Raw genomic sequence first — 22,889 nt, 5'->3', positions numbered from 1 at the left:
AAGGATGAGTAGCTGGATGGATAGATGGATGATGGATGGATGGATGGATGGACGGTTGGATGGATGGACGATGATGGATGGTTGGATGGATAATGATGATGGATGGATGGACGGTTGGATGGATGGACGATGATGGATGGTTGGATGGATAATGATGATGGATGGATGAGTGGATGGATGGATGGTTGGATGATGGATGGCATTACAGCACCCACTGATTGGAGGTGAGATTTCATCGAATGATTATTGACATTTGACCAATCAGGCGCCAAAAGTCAGTGATGCCATATAAGGAAATAAAGGGTGATTGAGAAGGTGAGTGTTAAAAAGAGTCAGAGTGAGACCTCCACCTCGTTGTCATCTTGTTGGCTGCGCCCCCACACACCACTCTCCTCCAACCTAATCCTCTTCCTCCTCATTATCATCTCCCGGCGCTTATTGACTGCTAGGACTCGGCCATCTGTCAGCCATCTTTGTTAGCATCAAACCTCATCATTCATTTTCCTTGCAGCCAAAGTCTTCCGCTTTGAGTGGCGTCAGCAGTCGCAGCTTCAACAGGACAGGTCACGGAAATGTGAGCAGTGGTGAGGATAAAACACATGACACTACGCAGGCAGCCCATTGGCTGGTGATCCTGCCAGGCACAAACAGGAAGTACAGTCCCACATTATCACCGTTAAACAGGAAATAGAAAAACAACGATCGCTATTAACTAGTCACATTAGAGCTGCTTAATCTTTAATAATAATTAATAATAATAAACTTCATAATCCTTCTTTGCTTTTACAGGCCACTTCATTTGGAAAGATAAGACATCATAAATGATATCATAAAAACTGGAAAGGACTTTCCCACATCGAATTTATGCTTTATACATAATACTCATCATATTTTATATTTTATTTGGCTTTACTGCAAAATCAGTGCACCCTAGGAAGGCAACATTTTATAATGAGAATATTAATAACATATTTAATATTTATTCATTTTTACGATTTAAGAAAATATATCAACAAAAGAAATTATGTAATAGGATTCTTATTAAAAATAATTAATATTGTGAATTCATCACACAAATTCCAACTTGATATGTTAATAAATAAGATTATTTTTGGGTGGAATTAGAAGAGGAAAAGGACCAAAGTATTTCGACATATTCATTGAACAATACCAAGAAGAACAATCATTCCATGAATTACATTAACTGCAATTAGCAGCAATTTAATCCAGAATTAGAAAAAAACCCTCAACTTTTCTACCCAAATTTTGTCAAATGAAAACATGAAGGATAATTAGGAATTTTTGTGAAAAATACAGACCAAATGGATTTTTGTCGTTTCAAAAGGCCAAAATGCTGTTGGTTGCAGCGAGACAGCTCGTGAAGGCCTTGGCACGCTTTCCCGTGAAGAGAAGAAGCTTTGTTGAGTGCAGCATGTTCCTCCTCGGTGCTTGCATGCTATTAATAATGTCTACATAATTACATGTTGATACATCGCTTGGCATTGACCTCTGTGCAAAGGCAAGCAGGCTGTTTGGTATTCCGTCTGACGCTATCTGTGGTGAATCATCACACTCACACACACACACACACACACACAAACACACACACACACAGCGTCTTAATTTCACTGCGGGCGCAGAGTTAATACACCCTAATCAAATGTTCATATTCTAAACAGCAAGATAAAGTGATAATGCTATAGAGTCAAGCTTGTAGACGGCTCGGCTTCACGCTGATTGGCTTTGTCAAAGTTCCTGACCTGGAGGGGAATTCAAATTAAATTAATTCCAGGGAGAAAATGAACTTGAGGTTATGGAGAGTAGAAACCATGAAGAACCGCTGCTGATATCAACGCTGGAATGCAAAAACTACAAGACGCAATTTTTACATTTTAACGAGGATCCCAACACAAGATCATGCACATTTCACATCATGGCCGCCAAAGCTCATCCTGCACCAACCAGGAAGTAATCTGCTCGCTAAGCAAGCACTCACATATTTCAATACCGTCATTTAATCTCTTTTCAGGTTTTTTTTAGAGGATAGATAACTTTAAAAATATGTATAACATGCATATGAAATAACACCCCCACAGTCAACCTCACACTCATATTACCCAATATAGTAGACATAAGGGAAAATAAGACATAGAAAACCTGTTTACCGCATTATAAGCACACTTTATAACATGCTTAGAGCCCTCTAGACATGAAATAACACCCCTACAGTGAACCTCATATTCGCATTACCCAATATAATAGACATAAGAGAAAATAAGTAAAACAAGCAAACTAATGCTTTTTAACACAATTAGAGCCCTCTACACATGAAATGATGCAAACGATGCTGCATGCTAGCATAGCATGAAGCATATGGCTTAAGACAGCAACGTATTTATAGCAGTTGGAGGAAATGTGGAGTCAACAAGGAAAAGAAAAACAACAACCTTCAGTATATTTGTTACTTTTATTAATTATTATCAATATTATTTTTTCAAGTTTAGCTGTGTAACAAACTTTTTCTTGGCGGTCCAAAAAAAAAAAATACAAAATTGAAATACCATTTTTTCCAAAACTAACAATAGCATACAGAAAGGTAACAGAATAAAATAAGACATGACAGAAAAATAACCTAAAAGAAGACAAACGACAAATAACAAAATCCCGTTTCTATGAAAATAAAATGAATAGGAGACAAAAATTCTAGTAAAAATGGATTAAATGTACATTTTGCCTATGCATGTGTGGCACCAACTGGCCTGTTTAGCTCCCTTCTTCTTGAAGTCGCCAGAAAAAAGTGTTGGTACGCCTTGGCCATGAAATGGAGTGACAGCGACGTGAAAATCAAACACTTCAGGGCCTTCAATGTAAACGTGAAATGCCGTCAATGCGAGTCCCGTCCAATTCAACGTGAATGACGTCGGAAACGCTTCCTGTTCGCTTCCAGGCTAACTTTACCGAGGAGAAGAAAGCGGAAGGAGTCCAAGCAGACTCGGGGAACCTCTCCCATCTTTTTCTCCCCCTCACTTCATTCTTTGCTACATTTGCAAACGTAAACATTCCCACGCGCGATGCTAGCAGCCTCCCGATGAGACAAGCAGACAGAGAAATGACAACAAAAGACTGCGCCCGTTTGAAGGTGGGATTTTTTGGGATCAAGCTATTTTTTGAAAGACCATGGCGTCTAACAGGACGGGGGTGGCAAAGCCATGGGGCACATTAGTGCCAGCTTGGACAAAAATGCACAACAAAGTTATCGTGTAGGTCGCTTGTTTCCACGGGAAACGTGTTTTTGGGAGCGAAACCGCAAAAAGGGAAAGCAAAATTGCCATGTTTGTTCAATCTTGGGAAATGGGAAGCTAGGTCGCCTAACGGCTATTTGGTAACATTTTGTACCAAAAAGCAACGCGCACTAGAAAATCAATTTTGTTCCAAGTGAAAGGTCTCGTCATCCAGAACACCGTGGGAAATATTCCCTTCCTAACAGTCGCATAAAAAACTAAATGTAAATTGCATATTATTTTTACTATTGATGAAAGAACGGCAAACAAATGAAAGCATTTTTTGCAAGAGGATTTTGTTTTTCTGCCAGGTTGTCATGACAACAAGTGTAGGTGTGTATATTTCAATACCAACAATAATGGGACCTTTTTCTCCATTTTTAACATGTGCCACGGGGCCAATAAAAAAAAGACATGGGCCACAAATGGCGCCTGGGCTACACTTTGCACACCTTAGTGTAAAGTAACTCTTCTACTCCTAAAGCGCTGCACACAAAAGGGCGAACATTTTCCAAAACATGCACCCCTGCTGTGTTGCCTGTGCTATTATTTTTCAGAAAAATACAGTCGTATTGACTTGAAAATTCTCACACAGCTGTACAAAACAGCCATTGTAACTTTACGTTTAACTCAATGACCACAAAATTTGGGGCACACCTTTGGGGGACCAACAAGCACAAGTGTGTCAAATTGAAAAACATGGCCGCCATCAAACAAAACATGAATACTTTGCTACTAATTGTCCGTAAGTCATTGATCATTAGTCTAATCATATTAACCCTACGAGGATATGTGTACTGTATTGCATGCATGCTAGCATGCTAGCATCCAAAACATTCTGACCACATCCCATAGGGGGCGCCACAAACATGATTTACAGTCATAACTGTCGTTAAAAAAAAGATTCCGATGGCTGACATCGTGACGTACCTTTAAGACACAAACACGTTGGATAGAAAAACACGTTAGCAGGCACTAGGCTGGAAACCTTTCATGGATAGAAAAATATTCCAAGGCTTTTTCCTTCATTTCCTTCCACGCTGATTTGTGTTCACTAGCAACTAAGGCAGCGAGGCAGCGAGGCAGGGTAGAGGAGCAAAAGCCAACAAGCCATGTCATGACTCTCTAATGTAAACAGTAGAAAAATAGCTTCTGTCCTCCAACAGGCGGCTGATCAATAAGCAGGATGCGTGGCCACGAGGCGCCATGAGGAAGTTAGCTGATGCGACCATGAAGCGAGAAGATGACGTTGGCTACATGTACAAACAGAAACGCAGGCAGGCTGGTGTGCAACATGTGTGACCCCTGAGGACTGAAATAGCAAACCTTCATTATGTTTCCATCCATGATGGGGGGGACGGACGCGCTCTTTGACCCACACACACACACACAATCTCACGCGCACACGCACACACACACACAATTTTTCCTGTACCGTTTCTGTAATATAACACTACCTTTTGTAAGAATCCTTATAGAAAAGAAGAATGATATAAGAAGAGTCTATGAAATTGCATCTTTTCGTACTAATACAATATTATTCTTATTTTTGGATACAAATGTTAAGCAGGTTAATAGAATGTTCTATCAGGCAGGCAGGCACGGAGCTCGGATCATGGCACGGAGGCAAATAGAAAACAAGGCGGAGTCTCTTGGTTCCTTTTTTTAACCGCTTTAAACCAGTCTATACTGGCTTTACTGGGAACCAGTTTGGACTGGCTTTGAATCGGCGAGCCACGTCCACACTGAACCAGGAGTCTTTGATTCCGGGCCAGGAGGTGGGGGGGGGGGGGGGGGGGGGGGGGGGGGGTTGCTTCTGGTGTCCACCAGTCCGGTTTGGTTTGGCACAGCAGAGAACGTGCGTTGGTCACCACCAGATTCAATCCGGTTGGACCGAGAGAAATGGTCAGGGTTGATGAAACCCCCAAAGTGGACCGCGTGTTCCGAGCCGCCAGGCGTTGAAGGTCCCGTGCGGTGATTGTGAGTGCTTCCAGCATTGGGATTGGCTTTTCATTCCGACATGCGCTAGCTTGCAGCTTATCTGTCCCATGAAGGGATTAATGAGCCTCCGTGTCCTCCTTCGCCGCATCAGGCGGGACTTCCGCCGCGGCATCGGCAACATCTCCCCCGTCGTCGGCCGCTTCCTGCTCATCACCGGCCTCCTCGCCGGCGTCCGTGGTGTCTTGAGCTCGCTCGTCGACGTCCATCTCACTACGATCGCCTCCGTCACCTTCCTCCGGCGTGGCCTGGCGCTGGTCCTGAGGCTTCCTGTCCTTGTGTAGGCCTCGCTGGATGTGGGTGGTGAAGTCGTAGCGGTCGGCACAGTCGTGCAGGCAGAAGCTGCACTGGTATGGCCCCTGGTCGCCGTGGCAACTCATGTGCAGGGCGTACATGACCTCATCCAGGAAGTAGATGCCGCAGTGGAGGCAGCGGTTGCTCGGCTCGTCTTGCGTCGCCACATCCACCGTGGTCCTCGGACCGGCTGTCTCCTCCTCGCCGTCCCCCTCTCCTTTCCGGCCGCCCCTCCGCTTCTCCTCCTGCTTCCTCTTTTCCGCACAATCTGCGACACCTCGTTGTCTCGTGGCGAGATCCAAGGGGGCATCGCTCTCTAACGAAGAGGATGTTTGGGGATGAAGGGGCGGGGCCGGGTAGTGAGCGGGGGCCGGTGGCGGAGGGAGCGGCGAGTAAGGGGAGGCGCAGTAAGGCACCTGGTAGCTCTGCGGATGATGTTGCTGCTGCACCGGCGTCGCCATGGCGCCCAGGTAGCTGTTGGCGAGGCTTCCCGGGCCCATGCCAGAGGTGGCCGCCATCTTGTACTTGGTCCAGAATCGGAGCCAGTCGGACTCGGGGGTCAAGTCTGGTGAGAGCGTGAGAGGGAGGGGCAAGGAGAAGAGGGGGTACTGGTACTTCTCGATGGGCGATCCAGGAGGGGAGTAACTGGAGGGTTTGGACGGTCGCATGTACTTCTCGATGGGGCTCCCTCTTTCCGAGCTGCCACCGCCTTTGCCTTCCATTTTGGTCAGCACGCCGCCCTCCCCGACGCCCCCGTTGCCCTCGACTGCCAGCGAAGATGGCGGATGCGAGGGCAGGAGCAGAGGCGGCATGCGTCTGTGGATCTCCAGGGTCTGGTTGGCGAGGAAGGCCTGTGTGGAGCGAGGCGATCGAGAGCGAGGCGACGGCTGCTGGCTTTTCACCGAAGAGCAGCTCCTCTCCCCCGACTCATCACCGTTGACGCGGTCCTCGCCGGAGATGCGCTGCTGCTTGGGCGCCGGGTTTTCCGGCGGCAGCGTGTCGGGGTTGAGGCGCTTTCGTGTCCGCCGTCGGATTATTTGCTCGCCATTGTTCTGCTTGATGATGTTGAGAGGTCTGGGCGTCTGCAAGACAAATAATATGACTTGAGATCATACATGCTGTTGTACACATTCACCCTGTCTGTACGCCATCACCCTATGACGATACATGGTGTACGCCATCACCCTATGACAACACATGGTGTACGCCATCACCCTATGACGATACATGGTGTACGCCATCACCCTATGACGATACATGGTGTACGCCATCACCCTATGACGATACATGGTGTACGCCATCACCCTATGACGATACATGGTGTACGCCATCACCCTCTCTGTACGCCATCACCCAATGACGATACATAGTGTACGCCATCACCCTATGACAACACATGGTGTACGCCATCACCCTATGACGATACATGGTGTACGCCATCACCCTCTCTGTACGCCATCACCCTAAAACGATACATAGTGTCCGCCATCACCCTCTCTGTACGCCATCACCTTATGACGACACATAGTGTATGCATCACCCTCTCTGTACACCATCACCCTATGGCGATACATAGTGTCCGCCATCACCCTGTCTGTACGCCATCACCCTATAACGATACATAGTGTCCGCCATCACCCTATAACGATACATAGTGTCCGCCATCACCCTATAACGATACATAGTGTCAGCCATCACCCTATAACGATACATAGTGTCAGCCATCACCCTGTCTGTACGCCATCACCCTCTGGCGACACATAGTGCATGCCATCACCCTATGACAACACATAGTGTACGCCATCACCCTCTCTGTACGCCATCACCCTATGACGATACATAGTGTACGCCATCACCCTATGACAACACATAATGTACGCCATCACCATATGACGACACATGGCGTACGCCATCACCCTATGGCGATACATGGTGTACGCCATCACCCTCTCTGTACGGCATCACCCTAAAACGATACATAGTGTCCGCCATCACCCTCTCTGTACGCCATCACCCTATGACGATACATAGTGTCCGCCATCACCCTATAACGATACATAGTGTCCGCCATCACACTGTCTGTACGCCATCACACTATGACGACACATAGTGTACGCCATCACCGTATGACACCACATAGTGTACGCCACCACCCTACGACGACACATAGTGTACGCCATAAATGCTATGAAAGCCACTGACTGGTTGCACTGCATCTAATGTTTATGTCATGTGGCAACTTCTTACCTTCCCCACAAGGGGGAGTGCCAACTATGAAGTTTGACAAGATTAGCAAAGTCAATGTTCTCACATTACAAAGGTCTTTTAAGGTAGAAATATTGTTGTAAGAAATGTTTATTTATTAGAATATGTATTTCATAAATGACATTACATTTTACAATGGACAATTTTGGCATTAAATGGTTCTGTATGATCTATTCATGATATAATTGTCTTAAATAAAGCTTTTTTTAAATTTCACAAAACAATAACAGAGTATAATACATAATCATTAATAGTTTATTCTTGTAAGAAATAATAATTATGTCTATGATGGAAAAATCAGGGTGTGTGTGCAGAGCGAGCAGTGTCAACAGAGGATCCTCGACAAACAAACAGAAAGCTTTTCATTTGAAATGCCAAGCGTGCTAACGGAGAGGGACAGAAGGTCCGCAGAGCGAAGACAAAGCGCCCCACTTCCTGTCATCGCCTTATTTGTCCGCCGCCCTTAACTCCATATTCATAACTCTCCCTTTGCACTTTCACTCTCAGCCTTTTTACTAGCTGCTCTGCTCTCTAATAATGTGTGCCGAGCAAATAAAACTTTTATTATGGGATGTAAAATACGTCAGACCCGACGACTGCCAGTGGTGGCGTGGGAGAACGTGGGTGGGCTCCCACGTCGGGCACCCCGCAGAGGAATCTTGTCATCGTACTGAAAGCTTCTTTAAAGCTCCATTCAGTGATGGCGGATGTAGGGGTCACGCAAGGTCACCCCAGATGAGCTTAGAAAGTGGATAAGCAAACAATGGAGTCTGCGGCTCTTTCAATCAAACAGGTAAATTGAGGCGTGAAATGAGTCCAAACTCCCCAAGAAGGTATCAGAGGCCGTCCACACCCCACAGTCCGACACCCGGTCCTTATCTCATCTGTAATTCATGCGCTCTAATTAAGTTTGGGATTTCCACAGTCTTTCCCCAGGCTGGTGGAGACGGCTGAGGTGAATCACACCAGAATATTCCACTCTCCGAGGAAGCCTCCAAATCAAATATACTTTGCACAATATTACGTTTCCACAGCAGGAGTCACCGTGATCGTTACAGCAAGCGATCCGCCGTGTTTGTTTTCTATGCTAATCGGCCCTGAAAGGACGTCTGTGGGCGTGAGATGCTCTACAAGAGGCTGGAGAACTACTTGAGCACCACAGTCTTCTCCAACTACAGCCGTGGATCCCTAAGAAGTACAGTTTAAGCACCCATGGCCATCCACGACACGCTTTGGATGATAACCCACGGCAGCGAGCGAAGGCAATAATAGCTTCAGCTACTTGACGTCATACCAGCACTTTGAAATGTATTATTAACATACGTACCACCACAAACACTACAATACGCCAGACCACGTATGCTAGCATGCCTTCCAAAAGCACTTTGACCACAACCCATAGGTGGCGCCACAGTTGGCTGATTGGTGGAGATCAGTCTTTAGTGTTCTTCCCAATCCCATTGTGGCACATTTGTCACCATTCTCTCTCCACCAAATATGCCACAACGGGATTGGGAAGAACACCAAAGACGGATCTCCACCAAGTGTTGGATTGGACGTCCTCGATTGTTGTTCTTTGGTCGCCATGCTGAGTCTACGAGCGTTACAGGTGTCGTGCTAAAGGGATGTCACGCTATCTGCTACGGCTGAACCGTAGCGCTGGGACAATGTGGGCGCCACTTACCGAGTGCAGCTTTTGGTATAACCCGCAGGCGTTGCAGACGTAGCCCCCGTTGGCGTTCTTCCTCCACAGCGACGTCTTGGTGGTCAGACAGTTGGCACAGAAGACCCCGCTGCCTCGACGCCTCTGGAGGACAACGACAACACAGTCAACAGGATCCAAATGAGGATGTTCATTTACAGTTTCACAATTGACGCTTTTGACGTACTCATTAGGATCACGGGTGAGCTGGAGCGTATCCCAGCTTACGTTGGGTGAGAGGCGGGGTAAACACGCTGGACTGGTCACCAGCCAATCACAGGGGACATACAGACATATAACCATTCCCACCTACGGACGATTCCAACTCTCCAATTGACCTAGCATGCACATCTTTTGGATGTTTCAGGAAGGAGAACAATCTCCACACAGATGTCCAAGCATCGATTCCACACCCGGATTCGCCAACGGGAATGCCAACATGCCAACGGATGCCAGCTGGTGACTCTCTGGACTTTTAGCCCGTGGTGAGCAGTCACATTCCGAAGGTTGCTCTAAGGAAAGTTTTGTAGACGAGAATTTGAGTAATAATCACACCGATAATGAATGGTGACTCTACATACGCACTGCAGTGGATAGAAACACAAGACGAGGCCAATCGCCGTGGCAACATGCTCCATCACAGTAACGAGCCAATCACAGTGTTTCTCCATTCCATTAAGTCTGTGGTCCCCCAGGTCGCCACCTTTATGACCCCACTTTAGGACAAAGTCATCCTTCTCCTCAGAAATGGACTTCAACGACATGTTTTTATTTGGATTTATGAAAACACCATAACAATGCGATGGAGGAGCACAACTTCTCACTCGGGATTGACTCATAAAATCCCCAAACCACCATTTTTGTGTCAGCCATCTTTGGCATTCTCTTGTTGTTTCCTCTCACAGTCTGCCTCCCTCGGGACCTTCTCCTTTCAACGCTGCCATCTTCTTGTTTCATGTTCCTGACAGAGCCCGGCATACTTTGGGGGCTCAGAGCAGCCGGTGCGAGCGCTTGAAAACATTTGAGCTTTTCAACAAAAGCGTCTTTTGGACTCTCCGAGCTGCAGATGGATCCACCAGCAGAACTTCCAACAGGCATCTGTTTTTTGTTTCGCTGCTGCCAGCCTACAGCAGACGGGCCCAGTGGGCACGGCGCTGCTACCTTGCCTTTCTTCTCTTCCTCCTTCGCTCTGCAATTTATTGTCATTACAGCAGAGGTTCATGGAGTGGGGATGACACGTTGGAATATTATTTAGAAGCCAATATTTCTCATCTACTCAGAATAGAAGATAAAGGCATTGGGACCACCCACATGCCTACAGATTCAGGCAGAACAAAAGACTATTGATTAATTAATACTGACTAATGACTTGATTAATTGATTATTAATTTGATTGATTGATTAATTAAAAGTTCTGAAAATGATTGCGCGTTTTACAACCACTCTTGGTGAAATTTGACACACGTGCTTTTCAGTCCCCTAAAGACGGGCCCCGCTTTTGTGGTGATTCAAATACACACTGGAAAGCTACAATGGGAATTTTGGAAAGCTGTGTGAGAAATTTCAAGTCAATTTTGATAACCGCACCATCATGTCATAGTCTTTGGAATCAAATTAATAGCACAGTCAACACAGTGGGGGTGCATGTTCTGCCAAAACGTCACCCTTTTGGGTGACATGGGAACGGGAAACCGAGTGGATACTGTAGATGTGACTCCATATTGGAAAGGCAAACAACGAATCGTGACATGAGCCCAAGAGGCGAGGTTTTACCGTCATCCACCAACCAAATCCCAGGGTTGAAATATTTGAAAGGGAGAGAGGATCAAGCCAAGATGTGTTTATTTACACTGGCGAGCCAGAGAGAGGGAGTGGGTATGATTAAACATCCTGTTTCTAACATGTTGTATGGAATAAACACAGCACGGCTAATATTGGATTCTTTACGTCTTTCTTTCCAACACCGTGTGTGTGTGTGTGTGTGTGTGTGTGTGTGTGTGTGCATGGACGCCATACGGTCAGCACATGTAGCGAGACAGAGCCAGGTGATTGATTGATGCACACTTCCTCTCCGAGCTCAAGTGTAGTGTAGCCGTGCGAGCCCAACAATGTGTCTGTCATCACTATTTAGCTTCTCTAAATTACTCGCATATGGCCCCCTTAGCCGCCCCCACCCCTTCTTCGGACCATGGACACACACACACACACACACACACAAACTGTGTGCGCAAAGGAGCTCATCCATGCAGGTTTTTTGTACGGCGGAACCCCCCCAAAAAGATGGGTGGTGCCAAATAAAGGAGAAATGCAATTTTTCCAGGTGTTCAATGAATCCTTGGTCGTTGGTCTGACTCGATCCTTCACTGATACTTTGGAAAGCTGTGTGAGAAATTTCAAGTCAATTTTGATAACCGCACCATCATGTCATAGTTTTTGGAATGAAATTAATTGATTCCACCCCCCTCAGCAGGCGGAGGAGGCGGCAGCTTGTAATTAGCTCTCAGGGTGTAAATGACGCCTATTCATCAGTTGCCTATGATGCTGCTGCATTTGCACCTCCAGCACGCACACGCATGTACGTGCACGCCCAGTATGTCACAAGGAGATACAACAATTTTTGGGACTAATATGCTGAATGGCAGCAAAAGTACCGAAGTATAGATAAAAACAATTCCAAACAAAAAACAAAGATCAGGACCCCCCCCCCCAAGAAAGGCTTAGTGAATGAAATGACATTTGATTGGCTTAAAGAGCAAGTCAGGCCAAAACCACCTGCCTTAAATCAGCCATCATTTCATCAGGCTAGAGGAGTCGCTGGATGAAGGAACTACAAGAAGTTCCATCCTGCCGAGGCCAACAGCCCCGATCTGCCTGTTTACCGTACACACACGAGCAGGCAGGTTGGTAGATAACCGCTGGCCACACTCATTCACCAGCACGCATACATCTGGGACCCATCTAACACATGACCCCCCCACACACACACCGCCCAAGCATCAAGTGTTGGTGTGCTCAGCAGAAGCTTCTATCTGCGTGTGTTCCCCAAAGAGGATGACCAGGGTCAACAAGGTGACCTGACGTTGTTGTCGTCCAGATTTACAAATACCAGCAGGGGAGAGCCACGGCTATCTGAAAAGGACGGAACACCCAAAGTTGGAAAAACTGACATGGCTCAACTGCCAGCTAGCAGCGGGGCGGATAAATGATCCCTACTGGTTATCTCCTCTCACCGCATTATTCTTCGAGTGAAGAGATAAAACGTCATCAATCAAGACCACGCCTGTTGGTTCCTCGGAGCAATGATTCACCACATTGGCATCACTTTACTACCAAACCCAGCTGTGAAAAATGACATTGACAGACCCCGGCTAAAGGAAGCTTTCACACCCAGAGACAACTTTCTTGGGGGGAAACTTGCTCAGTTTCCTTTCTTTGCCATTCCCAAAAAAAATACATGTGAGAGTTGTATAACAGCACACAAAAGGATGCTGGTGTTGAGCAAGAAGCAGCAGTGTTTACTCATTAAAACCCTCCAATGGCAGGGGACCCACGCAGTCCAGGGCTGGAGTCCATGCAATCATTCCTGGGACAACGAGCGCTTATGGATGTGGCCCAAAATGCCACGGCTCCTGGAACACAACCTACTTGGTAGCAAAGTCCAACAGGCCTGGCCTGGGCGGGTCATGCAAAGCTGCTACTGAAACTGTCACATCTTATATGTGTATATGAGTATATATAGAGTTATATATAGAGTGGTGCTAAATGTTTCATATCATTAAACAAACAAAGCGAATCACTGGTTAGGCCACCCTTAGCAGCAACAACTGCAATGCGATGTTCTCTTGCTGCTGTGTTTGGGATCACTGTCCTGCTGCAGAAGCAAAGCTTCAGCTTGAGGTCACAGACGGATGGCCGGACATTCTCCTTCAGCTTCAACTACGTCATGCTTCCATTTCGCACCCCAAGTCTTCCAGGTCCTGAAGCAGCAAAACAGCCCCGGACCACCACCGTATTTTACTCTCTTTTCTCAAATGCCAAATGGAATGGGAAACATACATTCCAAAAAGTTCAACTTCTGTCTGGAGTATTTTCCCAAAGTCTGGAGACTCATCAAGATTTTAATGGCAAAACGGAGACGAGCCTCAATGTTCTTTTTGCTCAGCAGTGGTTTTGGTCTTGGTCTTGAGACTGGTCGTGAACCCTTGCCTCACTGGAGGCAAGTGAGGCCTGCAGTTCTTTGGATATTGTTGTGGGGTCTTTTGTGACCCCTAGGATGAGTCATGGCTGGGCTCTTGGAGTCATGTTGGTCAGCCGGCCACTCCTGGGAAGGTTGACCACTCTTCCATGTTTTGTGGCTAATGGCTCTCACTGTGGGTGGCTAGAGTCCTAAAGCTTTAGAGATGGCTTTATATGTTTTTTTCCAAACTGATAGATCTCAATTAAGCTTAGTTAAGTTATATTTTCCTTTCAAATATTTGTATTATTATTTTTACCATGAATACACAACAGGGAATGTCAAATTGAAGGTATAACAATATCAACAGATACGCGTGTTAAGACTAATATTTAAATTGGTCTGATGATCTGAAAAATGAAGTGTGACAAACACGGCAAAAAAGTGGTGCACAAATGCACACGGGGCTTAGAAAGGTGCCTGCAATAACGTCCGTGTAATATATTCTGCAACATTAATGGAAGTGTCAAAAACTGCCGTCTTGTTCTGAGATGTTGCGCGTGAGGCTGCCAGAGGGAGATGATGTATGTATGACATCGGCTTTCAGCTCCACGCAAAAAGGCTGTTTTAAGCATTCATCGATACCAGTGTGCCGGCTGAAAACAAGATTTCAAGAGCCGGGATTACCAGCATAATTTGTGCCATCAGAATGTCAATCATGGTCTGCAGGCCGTAAAGCAAGAGGCACCAGTGGAGCTGCATTGGATCAATGCTTCTCAAAGTTTTTCCACCGAGTACCACCTGGAAAAGGCTTCATGTCTACCACCGTGTTTGCTACCTCAAATAATAGTTGTACATTTGTCAATATTTTATTCTCATTTTCATGTTAGTACATTTGTATTTGTGCGATGATGTCATATCTATCTTTTCTTTTTAGTACCACCAGATGGCGCCTGCGTACCACCATTGGTACACCTACCACAGTTTGACAACACATGTATTACCCAACAAAGCCATTGAAAAGGTCCATACAATTAATGCCACTTTTCAAATGAATCATGATTATTAATCTCCATGTGCCAGTATGTGTGAAATATGAGAAAGACAAATGACAGGATTATGAATATTTGTATGTATTCATCGCTCCAAATGACAACACATCTGAAAACCTATTTGCCTCACGCTAGTGCGTCTTTGTAAGCAAACAAGAACGGCCATGTTCTAACTTAAGAGAGCTGAAACCAAGCAAGTTCAGCTTGAAAGGGTCTACAACATGGCCGCCGTTTGTCCCCTTGCACCTTACACTCAATTACACACTTTGTCACCATAAGTAAGCTAAAACCTGCAGCTCCCCTTCAAGAGTCCCCTCCAGCAGCCTCCTGACTTACTTATCGTTGCCGCCCAGTCAGCGCTATTTACGTTAATCTCATTTCACCACAATAAAATGACTTATGGACAATAGTTGCAAAGTAAGCACCACATTGCTTGACGGTGGCCGAGGTTTTCAACCAATCCTGCTCAAATTTTTTAAAACATGTGCTTGTCAATCCCTGAAATGGTTGTGCCAAATTTGGTTGGGATTCAACTAAACACTTTAAAGTGGTTGTGGGAGTTTTGTAGCACTGTGCGGGAAATTTCAAGTCAGCTATGGGGTTTAATAAGCAAGCCACCATGTTGTGGACTGGTCAGGAAAATGGGCGACACGGTAGGGGTGAAAGTTTTGACACAGGAGTACAGGAGTTAGCTTACCAGGGTGTCCAAAGTGTGGCCCGGGGGCATTTGCAGCCTGTGGCAGAACACTGATGAGACTACACAGACAAAACGGCGTACATAAAAAAACACTTGTTTTTCTCAGCTCTGGTACATTCAAGAAAATGGTGATTAAAAAAGCTGCAAGTGGGAAAAAAAGACATCTAGGACACTAAAAAACTCCCCAAGCACCCCCACCGCCCTCCAGCACCCAAAGGGAAGATGAGCGAGAGATGAAGACAGAAGAGGAGGAGACAGGAAGTTATTTGGCCCTTAATACCTGCGGCCTTATCCGCTGGCATTAAACAACTCATTAACTGTCTGAGTCTCCACTTCTTGTTTATCTGAGAATGGCCGGGCGGGCACATTCCCACACTGCCGACCCCACGTGAGCCATCCCGGTCCCGAGGACGCTACGACTGATAATAGACCGGAGTCTGCCACCATATTACATCCTTCCATCATGGCCGTGATGGAAGGAAAGAAGGCATCAAGAAGGAAAAGACACTGACCTGACACGGCCCTGTCAACACTAGCGTACTTTAAAGCTACGCTCACTCTCTCTCTTGCGTGTCTTCACGACGCTAACATCTATGCCGCTAATTGTTTGACACCACCACACATTAACCACACACACCGTACATCTTAATTGTCCTTGGACAAGCAAGATTTCCCTAATTGCGGCGAGAGCGAGGGAAGGGAGGCTAGAGGTGTCCTCTCCAACGGGAAGAGGGGTAAAGCTGTTCAATAAAAATGATTGAGAAGACGAGTGAGACAGCGGGAAGGGAAGAGGAGGGATTCAGACCGAACCGCGTTAATGAATGGCACTTTGGAGAATTAAACCTCGCGACGACCTCGCCGCCAAATGACTTCATCGGCCCAATTAACGCAACCCCCCCCCCCCACCAAAAAAAGAACTGCGAGGTGCAGAGACGAGGAGGCAGTCGAGATGGCGTGGACGATGGAGTGACAACACCGCTGACATTTACTGCCAGCTTCAAAATCCACAAATTAGCTCCTCCTGGAGTTTAATGAGACACTTTTTCCACTAAGGCACACAACTTTCTCTTAGTTTTCTTTTACAACAAATGTGGATAGCAACTAGAATAGAATCTAGCTTCAACTTGGGTGGAACAACTCACAAGAATTTTGTAGAATTTCCCCCCAAAATCCTAAACATTTTTCACACGTTTATTTGTGCAAGCCAACATTTCTACTCCTGAGCGGGTGAAAGGGTGAAAAGGATCAAAACGCATATCGCTACTGTGTTGCCTGTGCTATTATTTTTCCGACAAATACGCCACTTGGTGGCGCTCTTATTAAACTCCAGTGTGTTGGCTTGACCTGACATTTCTCACAGAGCTGTCCAGATCTCCCACTGCAACTTCAACATGTACCGCAGTCATCACAAATTGGGTACACATTTTTACGGTCTTGACAGGCACGTGTGTGTCAAATTAAAGCCAGATTGGTTCAAAAACATGGCCACCATCAAGCCAAACGTCCAGCAACAAATGGAACTAACAGCCCATAAATCAGTAATGACCAACTTCTCTACTGACAAGCACGTGTGTGTAAAGGTTGAGCAACATTGGTTGAAAACATGGCCGCCATCAAGCAAAACGTTCAGCAACAAATGGGAGTAATCGCCCACAAGTCATTAGTCTTGCTAAATGTGTTTGTTAGTTTGTTTGTGGCTGATACGATACCACAAGTGAAAAGTAAGAAAAGGCTCCTGGAAAAAAGAAAAAACATGAATGTTGTCCAATCAGACATTTTTATTCTTCGGAACTTCTAAGTTGTACTCAATTAGCACGTTTCAAAATGACTATGCGACCTGATCTGATATATTTTCAATTTAAAAAACGGGAGAGTAGCTAGCGCAAGACTCGGGGCTGCAGCCCAGTAAGCAGTTCAGCACATAATCGCCGTGCTCCATCAAATTGAAGCCAAGAGGACAAAACGATAAGGCTTAGCCCGCTCATTAGGGCCAACTCATCAAAGTCCTGACAAAACAAATGGAAAATGAGAGTTTTCTTCTTTCTTGAAAAAGCTCATCCATAAAATTAGCGCAGAGGATTTAGCGGTTATGCAACAATTTGCATTTAAAGTTCATTTAGTGGAAATTGCATCTTTGTCCACCGCATTCAGGCAGCGACGAAGGCTGTGATGAGGAACGGCGGAAAAGAATGAAATCCCACCACCTCTCACACTTCATTACTGTGAACGTTTACCAGAGAGAGCAATCATCCAAATGATCCATGATCATTCATTTCAACCACACAAGCCGTGTTCATCAATTTTGTTTTAGTCATTGATGGCTATTTGAGAAGTTCCTGCTTCACCCAAATCCTGCTTTTATTTACACACAACACAAAGGCTCCGTTTACACTCCGGGAGTACTTACTGTACTCATGATTTTATTTTTCATTTTATTCTTGGACTCTGAGGGCATACTCGGACACGTTTCATACATTACCTATTCTAACACCAATCCACTTTTGGCCATATGCTAAACTAGGGGAACGATCCTCATCATCCTCATCATGACTCAAAGCTAATTAGTGTGCTATCTAGTCATATACAGAGCCAGTCAAATGTTTACAGACACTTCTTCATTCATTGCATCGGGAAAGTGTGTCCAAACTTTTGACAATGGTCTGATGGTGTAGCTCAGTATTTATTTGTCATTATAGTCTTAGAATGCCGCACTTTGGACCTCCCTGTCATAAGCGCTACATACCGTATACGCTATTATGCTAACATTTAGTTAGTAAACAAATTGCTGTGATTCTTCCTACTGCTTTTTGCACATGTTGAGTTCCTGAAGGAACCATGTGCGGTTCCTTCAGGTAACCAGCATGACCATGAGTTTGTTATGCAAGTTTCTCCACCGCCACGGGCGTCCATTACAGAATCTTCACAATATGATGTGCTGACATTGACTGTGGGCAGCGTCGGTGATGGAGAGGTCAGCGGGTTGTGCTGCTTGTGTTGCCAAGCAGGTACGCATCTCTGTGTGCGTACGCGTCAAGGTGCACCGTGAGGCGGCCGTGAGGTCGTATTATTATTTATGGGAAGGGAGCTTGAGGGCGGGCAACATGTTGCCGCGAGAAAGAGAGAAATGTTCACTCCGGCCACTGAGCGCAGGACGCTCGGCATGCACACGACGCGCTCGAGTCGTTTACAAAGCTCCCGTGTGACAAGCTGACCATTTCAAATTGGCTCGTCTTCGCACTTTCAATTTCACCCAGTCCACCACGGGCCGACGTGATGCACGGCGCTAGTCCAACGCAGTCCCAAAGAAAACAAGACGGCACGATTGAAAAAGCACTTAGGCTAGTCTTGACGGTAAAGGAACACAACCAGACTTGGCCGCACGTCAGAACAAAATAAACTACAAAGGTGCACCCATGTCAAACCTGTGGTCCACCACGACTCTCTTCACAACAAACGCTAGCTGTGTTTGAAAAGGTGAGAGAAGGGGTGACAAAGCGCTTTCACACGACTGCAAAAAGAGCAAGGACAAGCGTCAGTGGATGTCTGACCAGAGGGTCGTAGTACATGTAGAAGACTGAATCACATCATACTGAAAGACACATATCTCCTTCAGCTCCGCGAGTCTGAAAACCGCCAATAAGCATCCATCCTCACGTCAATGCTTTTCCTTGGACGGCAAACTGTAGCACACAAAAAACTCAAATTTGGCTCTTGCAAATTTAGGATTTTGTTTAACAAGTCAACATAAACAATTCTGATGCAGAAAAAGACAACTTTAGTGGTTTTAATTCCCGGGAGGCAGATGAAGACACCACTGTTTAACTAGCCACTTTACGCTCACTGTTTTGGTGCTGTTTACATTGATTTAATCACAAAGGTAAAACAAATCTGTATAACATCTTTCTGTGTACTAAATATCACCTCTTACAATGTGGACACTTGCAGAGGATAGCCCGCTGTGGCCTATACGGTTTGTATATCTGGAAATTAATAACATTTTTTGGTTTGTTTGGTTTTCCCCCAGAGTTGGTCACAAAACAACTTTGCATGCACCAAGAAAAAACATAAAATTTGTATACTCCATATGAAAAGTGCCTGGAAATTAGTAAAGACCTACGTTTTCTATTTTTGAATCTCTCCCATACGATTTGTGTGGAAAAACAAGGCAAGCAGCAACGTGTTTTGCATTCTGGTGACATGCTTTTTGTTAGGCAGCGATGATGTGACATCGGGAACACAAACAACCCGCTTCCTTCAAGATGTTGCACAAGTTCGTACAGAAAAATTCATAGTAATACAAATAGGTATTAGTATAAACATACAATTGTCCCTCATTTATCATGGTGAGATGGTTCCACACCTGACTGCGGTAAGAAAAGTTTAATTTGGGCAAATATAAGTAAAATCTGCTTAAATATGCATATTTTCTAACTAATACTATGCCACAGTCAATAGCGTTGGTTCATTTAAAAATACATTTGTGTTTGAAAAACCACGTGAGAGCGAGGAATTGACGTTTGTAGCAAGCGACGACTGTAACTGTAGTCCTTATTATTTCCATTTTTCTTCTTTATTTCCGTGGAGTCTGCTGTCATTATTTTTCATATTTTTTATGTGGGCTAGTTTGAACGCATACAGTCTGTAATGTCTGTAATGCATTTCTGGTGTTAGCACGACAACAGCTCCAACACAGCATCCACCAGGTGGGCGATCCACCCGGGTCTTATCTGACATTTTCTACTTATGAAGACCCTCAGGGTGGAGATGGGAGCCTCATACGTCAATATCGGAATTACTTTGTCCCAGACCTTGCAGCAGGCACACACACTCAAACACAAACTCACACTGGTGGCCGTTGACGGTCATGCTCGAGCTGTCACGACAGACCAAAGAGATCAGCGAGCCTCCGAGGAGCACCTATGTGTGTCTGGTGGCGTAATCAACGTGTCATCTTTGTTCCATTTACTCCAGACAGCCTCGTATGATAACCCTCCATGTGACGGCGCCAGGACGACGCTCTGGGAACGCCACCCAAACGTTGACAGATCGTCACGCCGTGCTTCACATCGACACAAATAGGCACCAAATTTGGCAGCGCGTCACCGCGTACATGGCATTAATTGGACTTGAGTGAGTTGTTTTGGTATTTTTTCGCAGGAGGCTCATGCCAAACGCATCTAACCGTCAAACCTGGCCTGGAGTCAAGCTTGGCGGCATCACCTCCAAAGATGCGGAGTTTGCGCTTCGCTGAAAGCCAGAAATGGGGGATGAACTTGGGCCACATTTAGACGGCTTTCTGTAAATGTCCTCTCATATCGACATCTGCTAACGCTGCCCATCTATGACCTCATCTCTGGGGCTTGAAAAATCCACAGATATTTACAGAATGCCTCGTTAGGAGTTTTGATCATCATGCTGTGTTTGCTTGTCATGTTTGTGTTGCCAATTACAACAAATTGGAAGACAAGACGGCAGCTTGGAAGATGCCAACTTGGTAAAGAGAAGGATAACCAGCAAAGCCAACGATTGACGCCAATGAAACTTCATCAGAAAAAAGGGGGTAGGGCTACTGTCAACCACCACAAATATGTCAGGAACACCTGCTTTATTATTATAATGAATAAACAGTCATACCTCGAGATCCCAATTTCATTGCTTTCAGAGGGGCTTTTGTGTCTTGGAATTTTCGCATTATGAGACAGGATTTACTATCAATGGAGTATTTATGTCAAGCCCAACAGTCATATAAAGTCAAATATTGAAATATATAGTATATGACAACATAATCATTTACATGATTACATGATACTGAGGATTCTGGGAGATAGCCAAGATAGCCAACGGCAGGGCACAACTAAACCAACCAAACCAACAACCTTCATGTGATGCTACCAAATCAACTCTGGGAGGAGGGCACTATTGTTTCGTATTTTGAATGTTTTTGTGAAATGGGATGGACATTCTCATGTAATGAGGTTTCCGTATTGACGGTCTTATATTCTAAATATAGAGTGAGAGTCTCGGACCCACACACACAGCAGGTTTGCTTGAAAATGGAAAACATTTGGCCAAGATGTGCCACTTTTCCCAACAAAAATATCCCGGCAACAAGCTAGTTCGACAGTGAAAAACATCTCAGTAAGTCACTCAAGGACAAAAAATCTCGATTTTATTCTCCTCCTCCTGCAGGGACTCCTGTGGCCCGGTGCAAACAATCGACCAAAGGACGCTAGGTGCATGATGAGAGTGAACAGGGGACACCAGGCGGGACAAGTACAAGATAAAAGGAGATTCTCATCGCTCTCGTTGTAATGAGATGCAAGCAGACGCATATGACACCCCCAAAATCATGGTTACAAGTGGAGTCCTGACGGCCAGATTGAGCAAGGGATAATGGAAGGAACGTTGGAGGTTATGCTAGCAGGCTGCGTAAACGGGCTGCGCTAGAAATGACAAACTGTCACATCTGTAAGAGGACAGATTTAACTCCAAAAGGTTGCAGACAACCACAGCATCTCCCACAGAGCCGTCCTTTTCTCCTCATTTTTCAAAAAACAATGTTTGCATGTGGACGGAAGGCCAAAAGGCACAGAAAAATATGCCTTTTCAAAAAACATAGCTTCTTTTTTTTAATCATTTGTAGAGCCTGGTGAAACTATTTCATGATCTGTAAAGAATACAAGGATTGTTGAAGCTTGAAATGAAACCATCTCTATGAAGACATTTGAATGGAAAGTTCAATCTGTCATTTTGGATTTGTACTTTTCCTGATGACTGATGAAGAAAACCTTTAATTCCAATGCTTTACTTCCCTCTGTGATATATCCTCTCTCATCTCTACAAACAAGGAGGTCCACTGCAGGCTGGAGAGGAGCAAGCAGGACAGATACTGATCGCTTCAAGCCCCACACCAATTTCCAATTTCCTCCATTCTTCACCTCCGTCCACACTGGCTTTCTGGTCTTTCGTTCACATCCACAGCATTATCCAACATCAGTCGACAGACTTATTTTAGTCGTGGAACAAAACAGCAACAGGTGTGACATTTAGCTGCATGCTTTGCATGGGCAAAAGTGGCGCCATCCTGTGGACGAACATGAAAATATCAAATTGAAAGCCAGCGGTCCAAGTGGAAATCTAATCCAGTTGAAAACGTGAAAAGATTGCATGGGTTTATGTTGCAAGAAAGGCGGGACCAAAAATGGCATTGAATGGTTTGGAACGGGCCGTCTGCAGCAGCGAAGAACAAAGATGCCCGCGTTGCCACGTTAGGCTAATCAAAGATTCCGGCAGAAAGCAGAAAGGCGAGCGGACGAAGCGGATCGCATCCCGACACATCTGGACGACATCCCAACACACACATCGAGAAGACACAACATGAGAAGTTCAAGTTCTGAAATCATCCTCGTCTTTGTCTGCTGTGTGA

General features: G+C 45.5%; 1 protein-coding gene across 6 annotated transcripts in view; it reads right to left on the bottom strand.

Annotated features, from left to right (window-relative positions):
- Window positions 1-2,093: 2,093 nt before the first annotated feature.
- The window catches only part of trps1 (trichorhinophalangeal syndrome I), a 74,507-nt gene continuing 53,711 nt past the window's right edge, over window positions 2,094-22,889 (bottom strand). For 4 of the 6 annotated variants that reach the window (XM_058046515.1, XM_058046514.1, XM_058046516.1 and 1 more), the window contains 2 exons: window positions 9,523-9,645; window positions 2,095-6,655 (listed from right to left, as the gene is read on the bottom strand). In XM_058046515.1, coding sequence (XP_057902498.1) covers window positions 5,339-6,655; window positions 9,523-9,645 — 1,440 coding nt within the window. In that variant the 3' untranslated portion in view covers window positions 2,095-5,338. Of the gene's footprint in view, window positions 6,656-9,522; window positions 9,646-22,889 lie in introns of all 6 variants that reach the window. The other 2 variants (XM_058046517.1, XM_058046518.1) reach the window with 2 other exon arrangements.

This window comes from Doryrhamphus excisus, chromosome 14 (genome assembly GCF_030265055.1).
Source record: "Doryrhamphus excisus isolate RoL2022-K1 chromosome 14, RoL_Dexc_1.0, whole genome shotgun sequence".
Lineage (NCBI taxonomy): Eukaryota > Metazoa > Chordata > Actinopteri > Syngnathiformes > Syngnathidae > Doryrhamphus > Doryrhamphus excisus.
This window is presented reverse-complemented; position numbering and strand designations above follow the sequence as displayed.